Below are 21,340 nucleotides of genomic sequence, written 5' to 3'. Positions count from 1 at the left end.
GGAGTAGAGATAACAATATTTTCAAGATGGCTTCCACTGAGGCTATCAGATCAGCCACATTTATGATCAACCAGAAATGCATACAAAGTTTTCTGGTGAAAACCCTATGACAATATGACTTTCCAGGAGTAGCAATAATAACAAGATTTTCAGGATGGCTGCTGTAGTTATTATCTTTGTCTTTACTTTAGGTGTGGTATTATGCTGTCCTATTTTGGCAGAAGCTCAAATCTCCCAAAGGCAAGATTAATTTTCCAGTCAGTTTACTCTGGGCAAGCTTACTTTTATAAAAATTTTAAAGCCCTTCTGCACAAATTGCTGATGGTATCTACTATACCAAAACTAAACATTTTCAAAGTTCTCAACATGGTTCTTAACCCTAACCCAGATTAGTTTTGTGGTGTTAGTCTTGCAACCCATCAAATGCTATAAAAAAAACAGTTGTGTAGGAAATTTCAAATTATTATGAGTGATCTTAATGGCCCACTAAAAACAGCATGACAACCCAGTTTTGTAGTCACGACCCACTGACCTAGACCTACATTCAATGTACTTAACACTTAGCTAATAATTTTAGTAATCTAGTTATTTGAGTATTTTATTAATTAATGTACAGTTTTGTTGTCATCAGAAGAAATGTTGACCTTATAAGCTCATGCTTGCAGAATTATTCCTGTATGGTGCTGAATTCCGCTGAGGTATACAAGTACCTTTTAGTATCAGTGCCCGAACATGTTTTAGTTTATAAGAGCCACATCATAGGTTCTCCCTGTCCACAAAAAAATGTTGTATACCATAATCTTGCTACAAATTCCATGAGGCAGAGTTAAAAAATGTAACTTTCTTGTTTATAAATGACCTATGAATTTGCAGTTATTCCACAATGCTGTTATAAAGTTTGCATGGAAAATAATGTTTTCAAATAATAATTTCAGATCAGGTGTAACAGTTCCAATATTATGCACATATTCATGTTAGTAGTACATTTTCAGGATATTATTTTGTCATGATAGTCAAAGTCAGCATTTTTACTCTAAAACATTTGCCTAAGTGGCTTAATTGCAGATTGACATTATTTTTTTTATATCTTTCGAAGCCAAGTGCTTCCTGCAGACCTAATAATAATAATAATAATAATAAATCCTTACAGTCCAGTGTAATAGGGAATCAGGAAGATAATAATGCAATAATAATTAGTGACATTTTAAATGTGAAACCACTTAGTGTTTCTTGAGGCTTTGTTGACTATTGCTTGTATTGTAAAGATGCCGGAGTACTTCTCAAGGATTTGTTTACAAGCTGTGAGTCAAGTTATTGTTTGCATAGCCATTGAGTGTTTCTCAAGGATTTCTACACAAGCTGACAAGTTATTATTTGTATAGCCATTGAGTGTTTCTGAAACCTCTATGTACAGTTGAACCCATATCATTAAATTTCAGTCCATGTTTCTATCAAATTCTTTGCACAAATGGTTATTTAAATGAATTTTTTTGTCCAAATGTACATTACCACTGTGATTACACTACCAGTGATTATACTATCATTGTGATTATACTATCATAGTGATTACACTACCACTGTGATTACACTAACACTGTGATTACACTACCAGTGATTACAATATCATTGTGATTATACTATCATAGTGATTACACTACCACTGTGATTACACTACCAGTGATTATACTATCATTGTGATTATACTATCATAGTGATTACACTACCACTGTGATTACACTAACACTGTGATTACACTACCAGTGATTATACTATCATTGTGATTATACTATCATAGTGATTACACTACCACTGTGATTACACTAACGCTGTGATTACACTACCAGTGATTATACAATCATTGTGATTATACTATCATAGTGATTACACTACCACTGTGATTACACTACCACTGTGATTACACTACCAGTGATTATACTATCATTGTGATTACACTATCATAGTGATTACACTACCACTGTGATTACACTAACACTGTGATTACACTACCAGTGATTATACAATCATTGTGATTATACTATCATAGTGATTACACTACCACTGTGATTACACTACCAGTGATTATACTATCATTGTGATTATACTATCATAGTGATTACACTACCACTGTGATTACACTAACACTGTGATTACACTACCAGTGATTATACAATCATTGTGATTATACTATCATAGTGATTACACTACCACTGTGATTACACTACCAGTGATTATACTATCATTGTGATTATACTATCATAGTGATTACACTACCACTGTGATTACACTAACACTGTGATTACACTACCAGTGATTATACAATCATTGTGATTATACTATCATAGTGATTACACTACCACTGTGATTACACTACCACTGTGATTACACTACCAGTGATTATACTATCATTGTGATTACACTATCATAGTGATTACACTACCACTGTGATTATACTAACACTGTGATTACACTACCAGTGATTATACAATCATTGTGATTATACTATCATAGTGATTACACTACCACTGTGATTACACTACCACTGTGATTACACTACCAGTGATTATACTATCATTGTGATTACACTATCATAGTGATTACACTACCACTGTGATTACACTAACACTGTGATTACACTACCAGTGATTATACAATCATTGTGATTATACTATCATAGTGATTACACTACCACTGTGATTACACTAACACTGTGATTACACTACCAGTGATTACAATATCATTGTGATTATACTATCACAGTGATTACACTACCAATGTGATTACACTACCACTGTGATTACACTAACACTGTGATTACACTACCAGTGCTTACAATATCATTGTGATTATACTATCATAGTGATTGCACTACCACTGTGATTAAACTACCACAGTGAATGATCTGATGTCTATTGAATTATGTTATCTAAAAGTGATCCAACTAAGATCTGACTTGTAAAATTTGACAAAATTAAATGCCTTGTGGTTTTATGACTGTAAATACAAGACCTTACACACAAATTTGAGTCAGCATTCACATCTCATCATTGCTTACTTCCTCAGGGAATCACAGAGACCTCTTGGAGTTGAACTGGGCCATTATTCCCAGAAGAGTTAATTGGATGGTAATATTACATTGATTTATTGGGTAGTCAACATGCTATCAATCAGCATTAATCCATAACAAAATAGCCGCATGGTCTAAAGCACTTGCCTTTACATATCACTGACATCTCATCTCTCCAGATCTGATAGCCCTAACAAGACTGTCTCAGAAAGGCAGTCAATATTTTCCCATGTGACCAATTTTCAGTAGGGTGTAAGAAAATATTATGTACTGTTATTAACAAGTTAGATATCATGCACTTAAAAAGTTCAGAAGTCTGATCAGAGACTGATGCAATGCTAGTAAACATTATGTTCAACTAAGTTTGTGCAGTACACTTAGACCTAAATTACCTCCAGTACAGTTTCACAAAATGAAATTCCAAACCCATGAAGTTCAATGGCTTCTTGCTGTCCCTCAACCCGACATAACCCTTTCTTAGCTTTTTCTTTCAATTTCACATAGCAATGGCAGTAATCTATCCTGCCATGTAACCCTTTATACCTATCCATTTAATTGTCTACATACATGCACGTCTGTTTTGACTCTTCTGACTTTATCTGCTTACGTGTGTCCTGACACGCCTCTGTGCATTTTAAATAGTGCTTGAGTGCACGAACAGGATCTTGCATGGCTGTTGCTCTTGACTTATCTATGGAAGAGAGTGAGCGAATGACGATTCTTTGATTGCCAATGGATGGTAACCTAATTTTAGCTACAAAGCCTGGTTGCATCAGGAGGACCACCGAACCATCTGATCTGAACTGAAGAAAGTTCGGGTCACTGGAAAGGGCATGTAACTCGCTCACCCTGCATGCTGAAGCTAAGGCTATCAAGAAACATGTTTTGTATGATAGTAGCTTTAATGAAGTGTGGACTAAAGGTTCAAATTTGTCTGAATTGAGCCATGTTAAAACCCAGGACAGATTCCATTTTGGAAACAGGGTGAGGGATTTTGGTCGATTGAAATCAAAATTGGCTAAAAGATCTGATAGATCTTTGTTATGCCCAATATCACATCTACCATGATGGCGGAATGTGTCTGATATCATGGAGCGGTAGCCTTTGATAGTAATTGGGGCCAACTGTTTCTCCTCGAAAAGCCAGAGAAAAAAGTCAGCCAGTTGAGGGACTGAGACTCTCAAAGGGACGATGTTATTGATATGGCACCAGTCCCTGAAAACACACCACTTTCCCTCGTAAGCCTTCAGAGTGGAGGGCCTTCCTGCTCTTGAGATTCTCTCCACAATCGAAGGTTTAAATTGTCTCGCAAGGCTGTCCGGACAAGAGCCAAGCGTGAAGAAGAAGACGGTCCGGGCAGGGGTGGAACACCCGTGACCGCGGTTGTTTGAGAAGATTTGGGCTGGTTGGAATCTTCCTGGGTAGATCTATCGCTAGATCAAGTAGATTGGTGACCCAGGACTTGTTCCATCTGAGAGGGGCAATCAGAATCATCTGACAGTTCTGACCCCTTAACCTCTGGATTATTTTCAGTACCAAAACCGTGGAAGGGTAGGCGAATGCCCACAACCCCTCCCAGCAGATTGACAGAGCGTCCACGGCCCAAGCCTCTGGGTCTGGAACCGGAGAGACGAAGGTGGGCAACTTGCGATTCCACCTTGTCGCAAAAAGATCGATCATCGGACGCCCCCAAAGTGTGCAAATCCGAAGAAAGACTGATTGATGGAGTGACCATTCCGTGTGAATGACTTGACCTTTCCTGGACAGAGTGTCGGCCAAGACATTGAGTCTGCCGGGAATGTGTCTGATTTGTACGTTGATGTGGAGGTTGTTGCACCAACGTAGAAACTGCCAGATCAGAATGCACAGGTCTGGTGATTTGGTGCCCCCTTGTTTGAGGAGGTAAGTCACCACGACAGAGTTGTCTGACATAATGAGGACAGTTTTTCCTGAGAGTTGATCCTTCCAGAAATGAAAGGCATTGATGACAGCCCTCATTTCTAAAAGGTTGATGTGGAGAGGCCTCTCCCTGGCTCCCACGTGCTGCTGACTGTAGCGAAGTCTGGCAACAGGTCGGAACCCCAACCGTAGGTACTGGCGTTGGTACATACCGTTATCTCCGCTTGGGGCATCTCCAGAGGAATCCCCGTGGACAGCCAACCGGAGTTGTGCCACTGACGCAGGAATGATCGTATCTCGGGCATGATCATTATTGTTTGAGTGAGGGGACTTGAAAAGGGGCGCCATTGTGCCAGTAACGTCATTTGTAAGGGACGCATAAAAAGATGGCCAAGCGGGATCAAGTCCACCACCGCATTGAATAATCCGAGGAGTTGCAAGAATTCTCTCGCTGAAATCAACGTCCTGTTGGAAACGGACTTGATGAGTTCGACGATCCGGATTACGCGAGCGCGAGGAAGCCATACCAGATTCAGATCGGTGAGAAACTCCATACCCAGATGGACAAAACGCTGGGATGGACGGAGATCGGACTTTTTCCAGTTCACGAGAAAGCCTAGATGATCTAAAAGTGCTAAAAGATCATTTTGCCTTTGAGCAGAACAGAACTTACCATATGTTTCTGGAGGATGTCGTCCAAGTACACTGCCGTCCCTGTAGATGAAGTCGAGCGGAACAGGGTGACGACGCAATCCATAACCTTGGTAAAAGCCCAAGGGCTGATGTTGAGGCCAAAGGGTAGGACCTGGAACTGATAAACCGCGTCACGGTAAGCGAATCGGAGAAATTTCCGTGACGCGGGGTGGATAGGGACGTGAAAATATGCGTTGGTCATATCTAGACTGACAGCATACTCATCCTGCCGGATGGAAAGACAGACTGATCTCGCCGTTTCCATATTGAATTTTGGTGGTTGAGGCGACTTAGGTTGATGTTCGGCCTCAACTTGCCGTTTGCCTTCTGGATAAGAAACAGCCTGGAATAAAACCCCGGCGAATGCAGTTTTTTCACAATCTCCACCGCTTGTTTTTCTATGAGCAACCGTATCTCCTGTTGTAGAAAGGTATCCTTCTCCCGATCGGACGGTACGTCCGTGAAGAGGGGAGAGGAGGACAGGGGAGGGGGTTGGATAAATGAAATCCGAAGCCCCTCTGAAATGACCTGGATCACCCAATTGTTCTGAGGAAAAAAGGTGGTCCAGTGGTCCTGAAATTGCAGGAGGTGGCCGCCCACAGATAGGCTGTCCGCGGGTGGTGGGGAGGGTCTGTCAACTTTTAGAGTTAGGAGGATTGAAGACGGAGAAACTTTGTTTCTTACTGCCTCTGTATGGTTGCCTCCTAGCTTGATTAGACTGTTGTCTCCCGGCATTGGGTTGGGATCTATACTGCACATTTGATTGTAAGGATCCCTTGTCCCTGGTCCGCCAATCATCCCTCCGCTGTGGCAGGGGCTGATTTTTTCTAAACACCTGTGAGGGTTGGGCGGTGAGTTGGAGGGGCAGTTCCTGAGCTGCCTGCTTCTGAACTTCTTCAATTTTTCTCCAAAGAGTAAAGGCGACCCAAACGGAGTCATCCGTAAAGCCAGAGTATGATGGGGCTTGAGCAACATGGACCGCAGACATGTGTCACGTTGTATCAGGTCTAAGTTGGCAGAAGCAGTCAATGCATTAGCCATGGAATGGTGAGCTGCCCTGTTAATAACTCTAGCAATCCGGGCCGTCGCTTCCCAAGCATGGTCATTGTCAGATTTTTCTGCGAGTCGGAAAATGGCTAATGAAGCCAAGTCTAACATTGAAGACGTAGCGACTACGTTCCAGACTAGCTTTGACGTGGCATGAACACATTTTTGTCCACTTTGTAAAACAGTGGAGCGGACATGTGAACTGCTGCCATATTTTTGTCCAGGGCCGGAAGATCCGTACTGAAGGCGTCTGAATGAGTTTTGTACCAGCGACCCGAGAACGTCGCTGGTACTTGGCTTTCTGAAAAGAACGCCTTAGCATTCCCCGGATCACCTATTCATCCTGATAGACGATCACTGATCTCCTTAAGTTTTGCCGACTGGGGAAGGAGCCGAAAGGACGGCGTCTCTTCCTCCCCTTCAAGATCTACAGACATCTTAACTTTGTAGTCTTGAGTGGTGGTAGGAGGTGGAGGGCATTCTGAAGTTGCCAACACCTATAAATTTCTTCACTGCCGCCTTGAAGCCAAACTCAGTCCGTTCCATGGTTGGATCTGTGTACGGCTGATTTGCAGGAGCTTCATTACCCTCACTGTGTGCCGAGTCGTGTTCTGGAATAGCGTGCATTTCTGGATAGAGCATACTAGGTGGCATAGATGACGCGATTCCGTCAGCCTTGACACTGTCACTAACTCTGCCTTGTGGATAAGCCATGAACATATGGGCGGCCGGCCCTGCCAGCTGGTTTGTCTGGCTTGTGGTCGGCCTGAATGTTGGCGACGGTCCTGCTATCACTGGTACCAGCTGCTCCAATGGCCTGGCTGGACGGACAGATTTCTCACTAAAATCTTTGCCATAGTATTGGTATGTTGCCGGCGGTACAGCTTGACGGACGGATTTATCACTAAGATCCCCGTAAATCATATTTGGTCGGACCGTTTTAGCAACAGGATCCCCATGATGGGACAGCTGGACGGCCAGTGATGTTGAGGTTGTATAATGAAATGGATCCTATAAAAACCCCATGCGTCCTGACTTACAGGCCCGAAGGCCATGCTCAGACATGCGGGGGGACTTACGCCCACTGGGCAGCCTAAAATTGGGGGAACATTCCCCCAAAGAGTCAGAAAAAGCTGTGGAAGCGAGCCAGGGAAATAAGGGTAATATCTGGCCTGATGTCAATAGCTGCGTCATCGTTTCCTGGACCAAAGGACGCATCTGTTCAAAGGTGTACTGTTGTACCCTGTCAACATTATTTTCCTCCATTGCCGCTGATGATGTTACTGTGGCTGACGGTTGCAAACAACGAACTTTAGGTGGAGGGGGGACCCCAACGTCCCCCACAAGACTTGCAATGGAGGCTGTCTTCAGATTTATACTGAGGACATCAATGCTATCTTTCTTCGACTTATTCCATCTATCCCTCCCTTTTTCTGCCTTCTGGACTACATCAGCCTACATTTGCTCTGTCCAAGTATTACACACGCTGCATGGTATAGATGATGTACACTTGGTACATACAATACAAGAGTCATGGTTGTCTTCTTTTGCTTTGAACTTTTTGCATTTCATGCATTTGGTTGACATTTGTACTGAAACAACACAAGAAAAGAAAACAAAGCACAAATTAGCAATTCAGCATGTTATTAATTTGCTAATACCACAACCATTACTAACGGAGTGAGCGAAATTAGTCAGTGTCGCGTTAACTCTTAACTGACAACACAAGTTCAGCGATAGCGTGTGTAACATGGTCTTCAGTAGATGAAATCCGTAAGGGTGACAAAGTCACTCAATTTTGAAAAAATTGTTAATGTATACAATCTGTAGAAGAATGATTGTCCAACGCAATAAATCCAAATTTAACTTCGGATGGTCCAATTTAACGCTAAGATGGCTTGGATTGTTTGGAGGTATAATGTACGTGTTATCAGTACAAGCGAAGCTTAAAAACTAGTGACACCTGGCGGTGGCAAGGGGAGGTAAGGGGCAAGAGTTATTGCCCTTTGGTCTATATGAGATAGACAGAAAAGACGAATTTTCGTCTTTTAGTAGGGCTGGATTCGAGAGGTAGCAGGCTTATATCCCTAACATTAATGTGATCGGGGAACGTATTTGAAGGAGAAATGCAAATCCCTGTTTACTAAACATAATCCATAAACAAGCACCCAAATGAGCTTGATATCACTCACCTCACTGACCTAACAGACCAATACTAGAGCAGTTGGTCAAGGAATCTGTATCAGTAGGATGTGTTCTGTACAAAACTATCCAGTGCTGTTGGTTCCATAATTTATGAAAACAAATGTTTCCAGGTTTCTCTAGTTTACTGTATCTTCATCCCATTTTGATTGCAGATCATCATTTGTCTAATATTGGAAAACCCCTTTGATGATCTGTGTCAAAGTCAGTCAAATTCTGTTCAGTAGTTTTTTTTTATACAGCTGAACAAACATAAGCAACCTTATCTGATGGCAGAATTACATTTCTTGTATATATCTGAAAGGAGTTCAAAGTAATGACACTTAAGCCAAATTTGGTCAAATTCTGTTAGGAACTTAATCTGAAGTTATTTAAGGTCTTGCTGTTGTTCTTGTTGTATCAACAGCCACATCTGATGGCAGATTGGTGTCATTTGTGAAAGGCCTCAATGCCATGACGCTTTCTGTCAAGTCTGGTTAAATTCTATTCAGTGGTTTGGAGGGATCTATTTTAGAGTCTAAGTTCTGTTGGTGAGAGCTGCCAGACATGCTAATAATGGTTGTGGTACGTATAAGAATGAATGGCAAGAAAATGCTATGAAAGGACTGATTTGATGGGAGAATATGTAAATTTTAATATTTTAAAAAACGTAAATTGGTTCAATAGTTGTAATGTTTGTCCGATGGCATGCTGAAAAATCCTCCTTATTTTGAAGGCAAAACTCCTCACCAAATTTCTCCTGATCTGTCTTGACTAGACTGTCTTTTCTGTCACAAGTATGCACAGGAGTTTAATTAATTTGTGGAAACCATTTTCATTCTTCACATCCCTCTGATCCTGACCATTGATCTTTTAAAGCTAAGTTGTATTCTTTGACGCTAATGCAAGCCGTCTACAAATTTTAGTCAAATCATGCATTACAAAACTTCAGTAGATTCTCAGCAAATTCCAATGAAAATAAACTCACCTCTTGAATCTTTTCCTGGAGTTTGGTAAGCAGGTCATTGAACTCCCTCTGTGAAAGAAATACATTCCATTAACAAATGAGGTGCAAATAGATTTAACATAACTATAATGTAAAAGATGCAAGAGTGAACTATATTATAACAGTACAAAGCATGAATTGATTATCTGACTACAAAAAAAAACTTGAATGAACAAGTCATATGAAACCTGGTCCTCAAAGAACAAACACATGCATGCACATATGCAGACACACAGACCCCCATCGTTTAAATTTTCTGTGCGTGATTGTATTCAGTTAAGTCTCCATCACCAATACTAGCTGTATAATTACAGAAAACTCTGTAAATTACACATAAAACTATAACATCAAAAAATTGTAGACAATATAATAATACTGACATATGGGATACTATATGACAGAGTATGTGCTGGTCAAAACCTTTGAACCAGCAGTTATGTCCAGCAAATACAGTAATTTAAGGAAGCCTTATATATCACAGAAGTCCTGAAATTTTAATGGCTCCTGCCTTACATTTTCCCCTGACAATTATGTTGCAAGCATATAGTTTAATATAAGCCATTCATAGGATATATCAAAAGTTGTGACACTGATATACCTGTTTACTAAATACACCAGAAAATGTGTCTTTTTTCAGTTCTGGATTTGATGCATCTCTAGTCTTAGCATCATCTTTCCATGATTAATTAGTTTCCTCTCAAATAAATTAATTATCACAATCATTTTTCTTTGAGAAAACTAATATATATACTCACTTATAAGTCGAGTCAAACTGCAAACAACAAAGATCTTGATCTGCCATCACATGCAGATCAGAGTCTTTATTGTTTAGTCTACTGATTACTCCTAAAATAATTGAACAGATCCAGATCTGCCAGCACATTATGTGATGACAGATCTGGGTCTGTGTAGTTTGCCTCTAGACTCATCTTTTAAATATATATGGTATACCACATAATTTCACCCAGCAGCAGTATTTAAATTTATTATACTGCTTTAAAAAAATTAATTATTAATTGACAAGTGGACTTGCTAAGAAACATGTAACAGCTAATTAACATGCATTTCTGGTACGGCTGGATGCTGAAGTTTTATTTTGCTTTTAAGTATTAATCAAACAACTACAAATCTACAAATTATGAATTTCTGCACGTACAGTGATTTATATAGATGGTGTGTCCCATAAATATGTTTTGACATTAAAATTTTCCAGGTGACAAAGTTCATTCACAGCTTTGTTTGGTGCCATTACTATATAGATTTGCTCACCAGAAATGACAGTGCATCATAGGTAAATCATGGAAATTAATAAGTCAATGGGCATAACAACTGTTATCAAACAGGCCTATAGAGTAATTAAAAAATGGAGAAAACATACTGACCAAACACTCTTAGCTCATGACATCTTTATTGATTATCCAACAAAGCAACTGTAAACTGGACCCAGCCATCTTTTTTGAATTAAGCTTAGTTGACAACATCTGTATTGATTGTTAGACAATGAAACAATCTGTAAACCAGACCTAGTGAACACTGAAATTTACCTTGTTAATGTGTTTATTTGGCAGCTAAATGGATAAACAAATCAAAGACAACTGATACAACACTATCTGAGCACTCCAATGACTAATGTTTGGTTGCTCATAGTATGTCTCGATTAAAACCTTTTCAATCTACCTGACATGTGTGGATAATACTGGGGTTTTAGAATGTATGTATCATCATGACCCCATTTCATCATGTAGCAGTGAATTTATGCCAGTGTTTAATGTAGTTCATTATAAGATGGTACATTCTATGACTCCAATGACTAGCACTGTAATGAAGGAGTATTGTACATATCAGGGCTGATCAAATCCCATAGCCAAACACCCAGACTATTCATTTATGAAGCTGGAGGAGTAAATATTTTAAAAGTGCTAGTCTGGGACAAGTGCTTTTTTTATATTATAAAACAAGTCGTGCAAGTACTAATTTTAATACTTAATCACTTTATCTGCATTTATCTGGGCATTCTGAATGCTTGAATCTAATGACCCTCCATTTATTCATTCACATCGTGTGATATTTCAGTAAGTGCTCACTGATGACTAATTTTAATACTTAATCACTTTATCTACATTTATCTGGGCATTCTGAATGCTTGAATCTAATGACTCTCCATTTATTCATTCACATCGTGTGATATTTCAGTAAGTGCTCACTGATGACTGTCCCATGTATGCATGTTCTATTAAAGCTTGAATGCATATTGGGCTAAGTGAAGAAATTATTGGCCAATCAAAACCCTTGAAAGAAACAAATCTGGCATGATTAATTAGCAGTGTTTTAAATGAACTTGTGTTTCCTCAGCTTAGATACTACTCCTGACTGGATCAACCTTTGATTCAATCCACAAAGTCAAAGCAGTAAAATTACTGAAATGCAAAAAAGTGTCCATTTCCTTTATGAACTAAATAAATGAAAGTAATGAGTCTTTAATTTTTTAATTGATTATATAGATGATCAACTTCAATGTACAATAATGAAGTAAATGATTACATTAATTAAGGAGTTGTCAGTTGGTCCGTTCTTGTATTTAAACAACACAAACATTATTATCACTGTAGTAAAAGTAGTTGTCAAATAAGGTGATCTTTTCACGTTTTGATACAACTGATTTAAGAAATTATTTTCACATCATCAGGAAGATTCTGAGAAGGAAAATTCATGCAAAGGCAGAGATGTCACTTTTTTTCTTGCAAATATACTCAGTGATAATAGGATGTTGAAATAAAACTTTTCTAATAGCTCACATATCCCTCAGGTTCAGAATAGTCCTTACCATGGCTGCTTCTGCTTCCGAGGCCTCCTGCATCTGGCGATCATACAGCTGTCTCTTTGCCTGCAAAAATAAATATAACATTGGAATTTGTTGAGAATTCAGCCACATCCCTAAACTGCTATATCGAGGCTGCACTGACCAAAAAATAGTTCTGCAGAATGTGGTGTTTCATCTGTGAACCGGTCTCAAATGCACTCACACTATACATGCCTTGCAAAAAACATCCATTACACTGCTATTGGTTAATAAGAGTAATATGAACTGCATATACCCATTACGTGATTAACAGTTCTCAATGTAGGTACTAGTATGGTATGGTTGATTTGGGAGATTACTGACAAATGGGTGTCAACAAATTTGACTTTTGGTCAGCGAATGTGGTCTGGAATTTAACTTGTTCTTCTGAAATTATTATTTTCCTATCTTACTTACCATGTCCATGACCTCTGACTCTGAGTGCCCAAAAGCTATAGATTTTGTAATATTACATTAAGTGCTAGCCATCAACAAAGTTTTGTCTAGAGTGAGGGGGTCAGAGACTAAACTAATTTTAATTATATAATACTTACCTGCTGGTATTGCATTGCTATATCTTTTCTTCGCACTAGTCTCCAGTCCATGGAGATTCTTCACTACTCCAATAATAACTGCTCGTCTAGAAAAAAAAAAGAAGAAAAAAACATGATCCCAATCTGGTACCTTTGTCAACTTAGAGCAATCCAAAAACTTTCCTTTGATTTGGACTGAGACTGAGAAGGATGCCAAAATGGAAAGGGAAATGGACAGTATTTATAGGAATGTGTTTCATACTTAAAACTGTTTTTCCACCTACCCCCAAAACTACATATTAATAGCAGTGATACGTTACTGGCTATTAATGCAATGCGGAATTTGCCAACATGCTGGCTGCTGAAGTTACCATTGCTGTCAGTAGGGTACCCCACTGCAGACTTAATAATGGTTATAAAATCTGTTGTCTTGTATATTTGGGCACAAAGCATACATTCCCTCACTCTGGTGTGATATTGATAGATGGTAAAATGAGAAAGTAGAGCAAGATTACCAAAAGGTGACTTTGATGAAATCATCAGAAAATTGATTAAAAAAGGTCCAAGATGCAGCAATAGCCTTGGACTCCTAGGTTTTCAGTTTCTTCAGATGGATGCTGTTGAAATATCCGAGGTACCTTTGCAAGGGAGAAATAAAAATGATTACAACCCTTTTGACATTCAGAATCATAAAGCTCTAGCTGGCCAATACAGTCTATCTTGATCATCACCAGCAGATACAAACGAAACAAGGAATTTCAAAGTCGTTGATTCTTTGCCAGACACCAACAGTAACCTCTGAACTGTAAAGAACACTTTCTGACTAACAAGGCATGAATTTCATTCATCATCCTCAGTGATGCTAAGGAGAGAAGACTGTTTCATGGGTAAAGTTCTCGAAGAAGCTTCACTCAAAAATCCATAAGGAGGTTTAGATAAGAACCAATGAACATGCAAGAGGTTCCACCTCCACACTAGATAAAAATACCTTTAAAGGACTGATATTTTACTGGTTGACAAGAGTTTCCAGGAATTCAAGATAAGAGGATTTCTTCCTTTAAACTGCTGATCTTTTTCAGAGATAGCAAGATTTTCAAATTAGCTATTGTGGTCGATATACTAGATACCAGATTGGCACCACTTGCATTTAAGATCAAGCAGACATCATCAGAAGTCTTTTGGTGGATTCTGAACATTCTCCACTGCCTACTTCTTGATAAGCATCCTAATCTCTTGCTGTAAATGTGTACCATTTAGAGTCCCTTGGTAATTCCATCAGTAATAGGATGAAATGGGTGAGGGTTAGCAAAACAATGATTTGGACTGTCCACTTGCTTTGCACGAGGAGATCTATCCAATGTTCTTTGAATTGCAATAGTCTGGCATTTACTGGAAGGCTGTCTGTGGGTGGTTGGGAACATTAATCAAGTGAGAGAGGGTTGAGGCTTGGTGGTAGAGAAACTGTGTTTCATATCACTCAAAAGTCTTCCTCCAAGACTGATAAGCACACCATCTTGTATATAGAGTTGGAATCAATGCTGGTATGAGGTTTGTATAGCATATAATCCCATATCCCTTTGTCTCTTGTAAGCATGCATCCCATCACCCAAAGTCAGGGTTGGCAGAAACCATCAAAGCATTCACCACCGCATGGTAGACCACTCCATTATTCACCTTTGGTATCCTAGCTGTGGAGTCCTGTGTGTGCTCAGTGCCTGGCTTCTCCACAAGCCTGAAGATCACCAGAGATGCCAAATCCAACAACTAAGACTTGGCTATTATATTGCCAACAAGCTTCAGAGCAGAACGAATTTATTCACTTTATAGTAAACAAGAGAAATCTGATTGACTGCAGCGCACTTCTTATCAAGCATCAGATCTGTCAAGAATCAGAATGTAAAGGATGCAAATGGCTTTTGAACTGCCTGGTCACTGATCTTGGCAAATAACCTCTCAGCAGTTTTGTTGATTTTCCCAGATTGTGGGAGAGGACAGATGGAGGGGCTGACTTCTTTGCTGTAAATTCTGGCTGTGGCTTGTCCCTGTAGGAGAGTGTCTAACAGGTGGATGATAGAAATTCAGCAGAACCCAATATATTTCTTGTATTGCAGCCTTAAAACCATACCAACTCTGCTCCACAGCCTTATCAATGTGTGGGCTGTCCTAGTCAGAACCAAAATCAACATTTAGATAATAAAATCCCAGAGACATACATGAGGCATAGCCATTGTCTCTAAGACTGTCAAGGTACTGTCTGAGAGGGTAAGCCATGAATAAATGCCAAGCAACATCCATACAATGTGGTCACTGAAGTGGTAAGGATGACTTGTCAAAATCAAAATCAGTCAGTACAGTGTCATGCATACGGATGGCAGTAAAGAGGACCTATTTTACTGGAATATTATTAATGTTAGGCAGACAGACAGATCTATTACAGAGATCCCACTGTCACCATTCCATGGCTTTACCTGGCCAGGAACAGGAAAAGAAGCTAGAGAACCCATTCGGCCACTGAATGGTATGGGTCTAGAACAGGATGGCTGGACTGTACAGTCAACAGCAGATATGGCATCATATTGAGTGATGGAACAGTTCATTCAAGTAATATATAAACCCTAAGCACCCAGACTTACAGGCCTAAAGGTCATAATCAGACCATTTGAAGACATGAACCCACTGGAATGTCAAGAATTGGGTGAATACTCCCCAAAAATGTTGAAATTCTCAACTGAATCAAAGAAGACAGACCGACAAGGACAAATTGGCCCAAGGTAATCAGCTCTGTTGTTGCTTGCTGTCCCAAGCAATGCACCTGTAACTCCAGACAAGAAGTTGCAGTTTCATCCATTTCCACAGACTTAACTGTAGCTGTAGGTAAAGTATGTAGTATGTTCAGGAAGGGAAATGGGGCAATGGCATACTCCACCAAGATGGCAAACAACTCAGTATTAGGATGATGCTATTTAATTAACTAAATAAAAATATTCTTGTATTCTACATGTAGTTTTGTACTTGTTTCAAACCATTTTAGGTGCAAAAAAGCCAGTGTTACTTTTAAGAAACTTTCATTTTTCATTACTGTGATCAGTATTCAAGGCAATGGTAATGTTCTCACCATCAGCACTTTGGTGACATCAGCTGCTGTTGTCCAGTATCTTTTAACAAACACAACTTAACAGCTTTTGTTTATGAATTAACCTTACCAACAAACACAACTTACAGCTTTCTGTTTATGAATTAACCTTACCAACAAACACAACTTACAGCTCTTTGTGTATGAATTAACCTTACCAACAAACACAACTTAACAGCTTTTGTGTATGAATTAACCTTACCAACAAACACAACTTACAGCTCTTTGTGTATGAATTAACCTTACCAACAAACACAATTTACAGCTCTTTGTGTATGAATTAACCTTACCAACAAACACAATTTACAGCTCTTTGTGTATGAATTAACCTTACCAACAAACACAACTTACAGCTTTTGTTTATGAATTAACCTTACCAACAAACACAACTTACAGCTCTTTGTGTATGAATTAACCTTACCAACAAACACAATTGACAGCTCTTTGTTTATGAATTAACCGTACCAACAAACACAACTTACAGCTCTTTGTGTATGAATTAACCTTACCAACAAACACAATTTACAGCTCTTTGTGTATGAATTAACCTTACCAACAAACACAACTTACAGCTCTTTGTGTATGAATTAACCTTACCAACAAACACAACTTACAGCTCTTTGTGTATGAATTAACCTTACCAACAAACACAAATTACAGCTCTTTGTTTATGAATTAACCTTACCAACAAACACAACTTACAATTCTTTGTTTATGAATTAACCTTACCAACAAACACAACTTATAGCTTTTGTTTATGAATAACCTTACCAACAAACACAATTTACAGCTCTCTGTGTATGAATTAACCTAACCAACAAACACAATTTACAGCTCTTTGTGTATGAATTAACCGTACCAACAAACACAACTTACAGCTCTTTGTGTATGAATTAACCTTACCAACAAACACAACTTACAGTTTTTTGTTTATGAATTAACCTTACCAACAAACACAACTTACAGCTTTTGTTTATGAATTACCCTTACCAACAAACACAACTTACAGCTCTTTGTGTATGAATTAACCTTACCAACAAACACAATTTACAGCTCTTTGTTTATGAATTAACCGTACCAACAAACACAACTTACAGCTCTTTGTGTATGAATTAACCTTACCAACAAACACAATTTACAGCTCTTTGTGTATGAATTAACCTTACCAACAAACACAACTTCCAGTTCTTTGTGTATGAATTAACCTTACCAACAAACACAACTTACAGCTTTTTATTTATGAATTAACCTTACCAACATGTGTAATATGTAGAGTAATTATGGCAATCTTGCTTGAAAATACACATTCCATTGCAAAACATATGACCAACTCTATCCGCCTTAACTGTCCCATCAGTATAGCTCCCATTCATTTACATCATGAGGTGATTACAATCCCAAAAGAAGCTAAGTACTAATAAGCAAGTAAAGCAACCCATTGTGAAGTTTTACTGAATATGTAAACAATCCAATATAAAATTAAACATCTAGGATGAACAGGTTTCTAACCTTTTTAATGGAGCTTTTACTTTATTTTCTTTCTAGATACTGATGTGATTAAATTAACATTCTTCAATGAAATGCACTTGTTACAAATACAATCACGTTTCTAATACTAATGAGCTGTTTCTAGCACCTTTCCAGTACTTCTGTAGCTGACCTCAAATACAAGCACTATTCAAGGATACCACCAAAATTGTAACATTTTTCAAGATTGCGTGAAACCTAAATTCAATGTCTCTGCAATACACATCACTGGGCCTTTGGAGGATTGCTATATTTACAATCTGTACAATGCCTAACTAGGACATTAGCAAATTTTGATCTGAAAAACAATTGAAACTCAATAATGGTATAGACCTGATTAGGTATCTAAGATGCACATGACAACAAATAGGGTGAAACTGCCTTAAAGCTTTTGTAAAGGTACTTTGTAACCTTTAGCTGGGGATTATATAGTTCCCTACCCTAACCAAGTCCAGCCATTCAATTTTCATGAGTAAAGAAGAATCCCAAGAAAGCCATTTTCATAACGACAGAGTAAAGAAATAGGGAAATATACTAATATATATTGAAACTGGAAGTAGCATACTGCAAACCCATCATTCCTACAACTTATATGGTCTGTTGAAACGTCTGAGTCTTCCACACAACATTTAGCCTATCTTGCCCATTGGTCTGTGTACATCTGAGTTTTTGAAGCTTAAGTCTGCATTTCTTTCTGGTCACATTTTGAAAAAAACACTGGTAATTCCATGTCACGGAATTGTATAAATCCCTGTATTTATTAAATACATGTACTTGGGTTTACGTTTTCTGTGTACAATGATACCCAAGGGTGATTTGTGAATATTGTACAAATATTTCAAAACAGTGAGTTTGGTTCATCCTATGCCGCATGTGCGAAGAGCTTTCAATGGGAAAAACTGATATTCTTCAAGCACACAGACAATATAAGGCTACATTGTCTGTGTATAAATTCCTCACTGTAGGACAAAGTCTTTACGTTATGGAACATCTTGTCAGTGAGCAGTCTACTTAAGGACTTGCAAATCTTCAGCTGTAGAGGTATGTGAGTTATTTATTAATTTCTTATGTATATTATGGGTTATAACAATTGTACCACATTTATTTGTATATTTTCTATGTAACTCTTGCTTGCCTAGTATAATGCAAATATTTTCTATTCTTGTATGTGACTTAACAGGAGATCTATATTAGCAATAAAGTTGTATTTTTATTAAGAAACATTTAGTACCACAGGATTCTTATCAGACACCAGTAGGTTCACTTCTGAACCTGTTTATTGTTGTGGGCTAATTTTGGGGTTTTTATACCCCGTGTTTTGGGACTGTAAAGATATTTTGTATGATATCTGTCTCATCATTTCATCGTTTTACTATTTGAGTAAAGTACCTCATTTTGCACTATTTGAGTGAATACATTTTACTATACAAGTAAAGTACATCACTTTTACTATTTGAGTAAAACATATCATCTCTTTGTCATGTGAAATTACTGTGAATCACTAACCTTTGTCCTTGTACTGTGTAAGGTCCTTTACTTGTATTCACATTTATGTTACATTATTAGGCTCGTGTGGATTGTGTTAATTTTGTCCAATATCTGGATCTTACTCATGCAAGTATTAATCATAATTCTTTTTTCATTTTAGTCATTTATCAATAAACACTGTATTTTTGTCACCATCAAACATTTTTCTGTTATAAATTCGAACCCAACCCGGTTATCTTGTTAGACCATAGCTATATAAAGACTAAACAACTTGAAGAGAAGATGAAATATGCATATTGTTAAATGTGATGGGGACTACAGCTGCTGTAACAAAATGAATGCCTAACAGCAATTCACCTTTTTTCTTTACCTCCTATAGATTTTTACATACACAAGTGAAATTTTCCACTATTGAAATCACTGGCAGATCTCGTAGAGTGCAAGATGTAAAGGTAGTTCTTGCTCATGTCCTCCACAGTACAAAGGTCTTACAAGGGAAAGCAGGGAAAATATGGCAACTGAATGAATAATGATCATATAGGGTTTATGCTGACCCAATTTTTTACTAAATTTGCATGAATATGATGAATGCAGATTGAGACATTTATGAAAACCAGGTGCCCCATTTCTATTATTGATCATTTATGACATGCTGGCCTATGTCAAATACAGACATGGATTCAAAGAAATTAACAATAAGTATCTTCAGTTCTACCAATGAAACATTTTAATAATATTAAAAACCTGATTACTATTAAGTGAACAGTACATGCATTTTACATACGTAAATGTTCTTTTAGATCAGTGTTTTCTTTATCCAAGCAGACCTCTCCAATCAAGCACATTTATCTATTTATCCACAAGATTTTATATTCTACTTCAGTTCTGGCACAAAAATATGGTCAGCCCCAACCAGCAGATCATCAAGAAGACAAGATGTATCTGAAAGTGAATGAAGCGTACCTATCCTCATATTAGATGCTGAAAATATGAAGCAGGCATGAAATGCAATATAAAAGGTACTTACAAGATTTCCTATCAGATCAAAGGCATGACCAAGAATCTTGAAGGCCTCTTCTGCACCAGGTTGTTGATTCTGAAAGAGAAATTCTGATGTGATCAAAAATGTTAGTTTCCATACAATAACCTAGTAATCAAACCTTAGGATGAGATACTGAGACATAAATATTAATAAATGGTTTTGCAAAAGATGTCCATTAACTGACATCCCACAGTACATGTACCATTGTTAAAAAAATGGAGATTTCATATTTCCATGTACAGATATATATGCTCATCATTTTTCACAAGCCTGGTCTCCACTAAGAAACTGTAATGTTACTAAACCTGTAGGTCTGTTTTGACTAGACATGCTGAAGCAGCCTCTCACATGGTTCTCTCAGATCTCCATCAAACAGATCTGGTAAAATACTTCAATGAATTCAGTTATTTACAGAAAGCCCTTTTGGTCAAAATTTGTATAAGCAAAACAATAAAAATATTTCTCCCATCTCAAAAATGTATCATGAGATCCTTTCTACAACCGTTCATGTCCTTTCTACAACCGTTCATGCCCAAATTCTAGAGCTAAAAAGGGTATCATTAAACATCTCTATCTGTAGCAGTCAGTTAAAACACGTCATCTCAACAACATGATGAGATACTGTCATTTCAATGCATCAGCAAATGTAAACATGTATCTCTTACATGCCACAATGCAAAACTTAGCTGTCACATGACAGCCAAGTTTACCAACCAAATATTATGAGGAACATGAGATAATGTCATTTCATTGCATCAGCAAGTTTAAACATGTATCTCTTGGAAGCCACATTGCAAAACCTAGCTGTCACATGACAGCCCAGTTTACCAGACAAATATTATGAGGAACATTTTAATATCACCTGTTTACATGTTCAGCAGGTCACTG

The 21,340-nt window shown here is 38.1% G+C and overlaps 1 protein-coding gene across 2 annotated transcripts in view; it reads right to left on the bottom strand.

Moving 5' to 3' along the window:
* The window catches only part of LOC149806376 (uncharacterized), a 90,177-nt gene that overhangs the window by 17,891 nt on the left and 50,946 nt on the right, over nt 1–21,340 (bottom strand). For both annotated transcript variants that reach the window (XM_089952327.1, XM_089952335.1), the window contains exons 7-9: nt 20,438–20,506; nt 12,715–12,774; nt 9,873–9,920 (exon numbers count right to left, since the gene is read on the bottom strand). In XM_089952327.1, coding sequence (XP_089808453.1) covers nt 9,873–9,920; nt 12,715–12,774; nt 20,438–20,506 — 177 coding nt within the window. The remainder of the gene's footprint in view (nt 1–9,872; nt 9,921–12,714; nt 12,775–20,437; nt 20,507–21,340) is intronic.

This window comes from Sinohyriopsis cumingii, chromosome 1 (genome assembly GCF_028554795.1).
Source record: "Sinohyriopsis cumingii isolate HCF-2022 chromosome 1, ASM2855479v2, whole genome shotgun sequence".
Taxonomy (NCBI): Eukaryota; Metazoa; Mollusca; class Bivalvia; order Unionida; family Unionidae; genus Sinohyriopsis; species Sinohyriopsis cumingii.
This window is presented reverse-complemented; position numbering and strand designations above follow the sequence as displayed.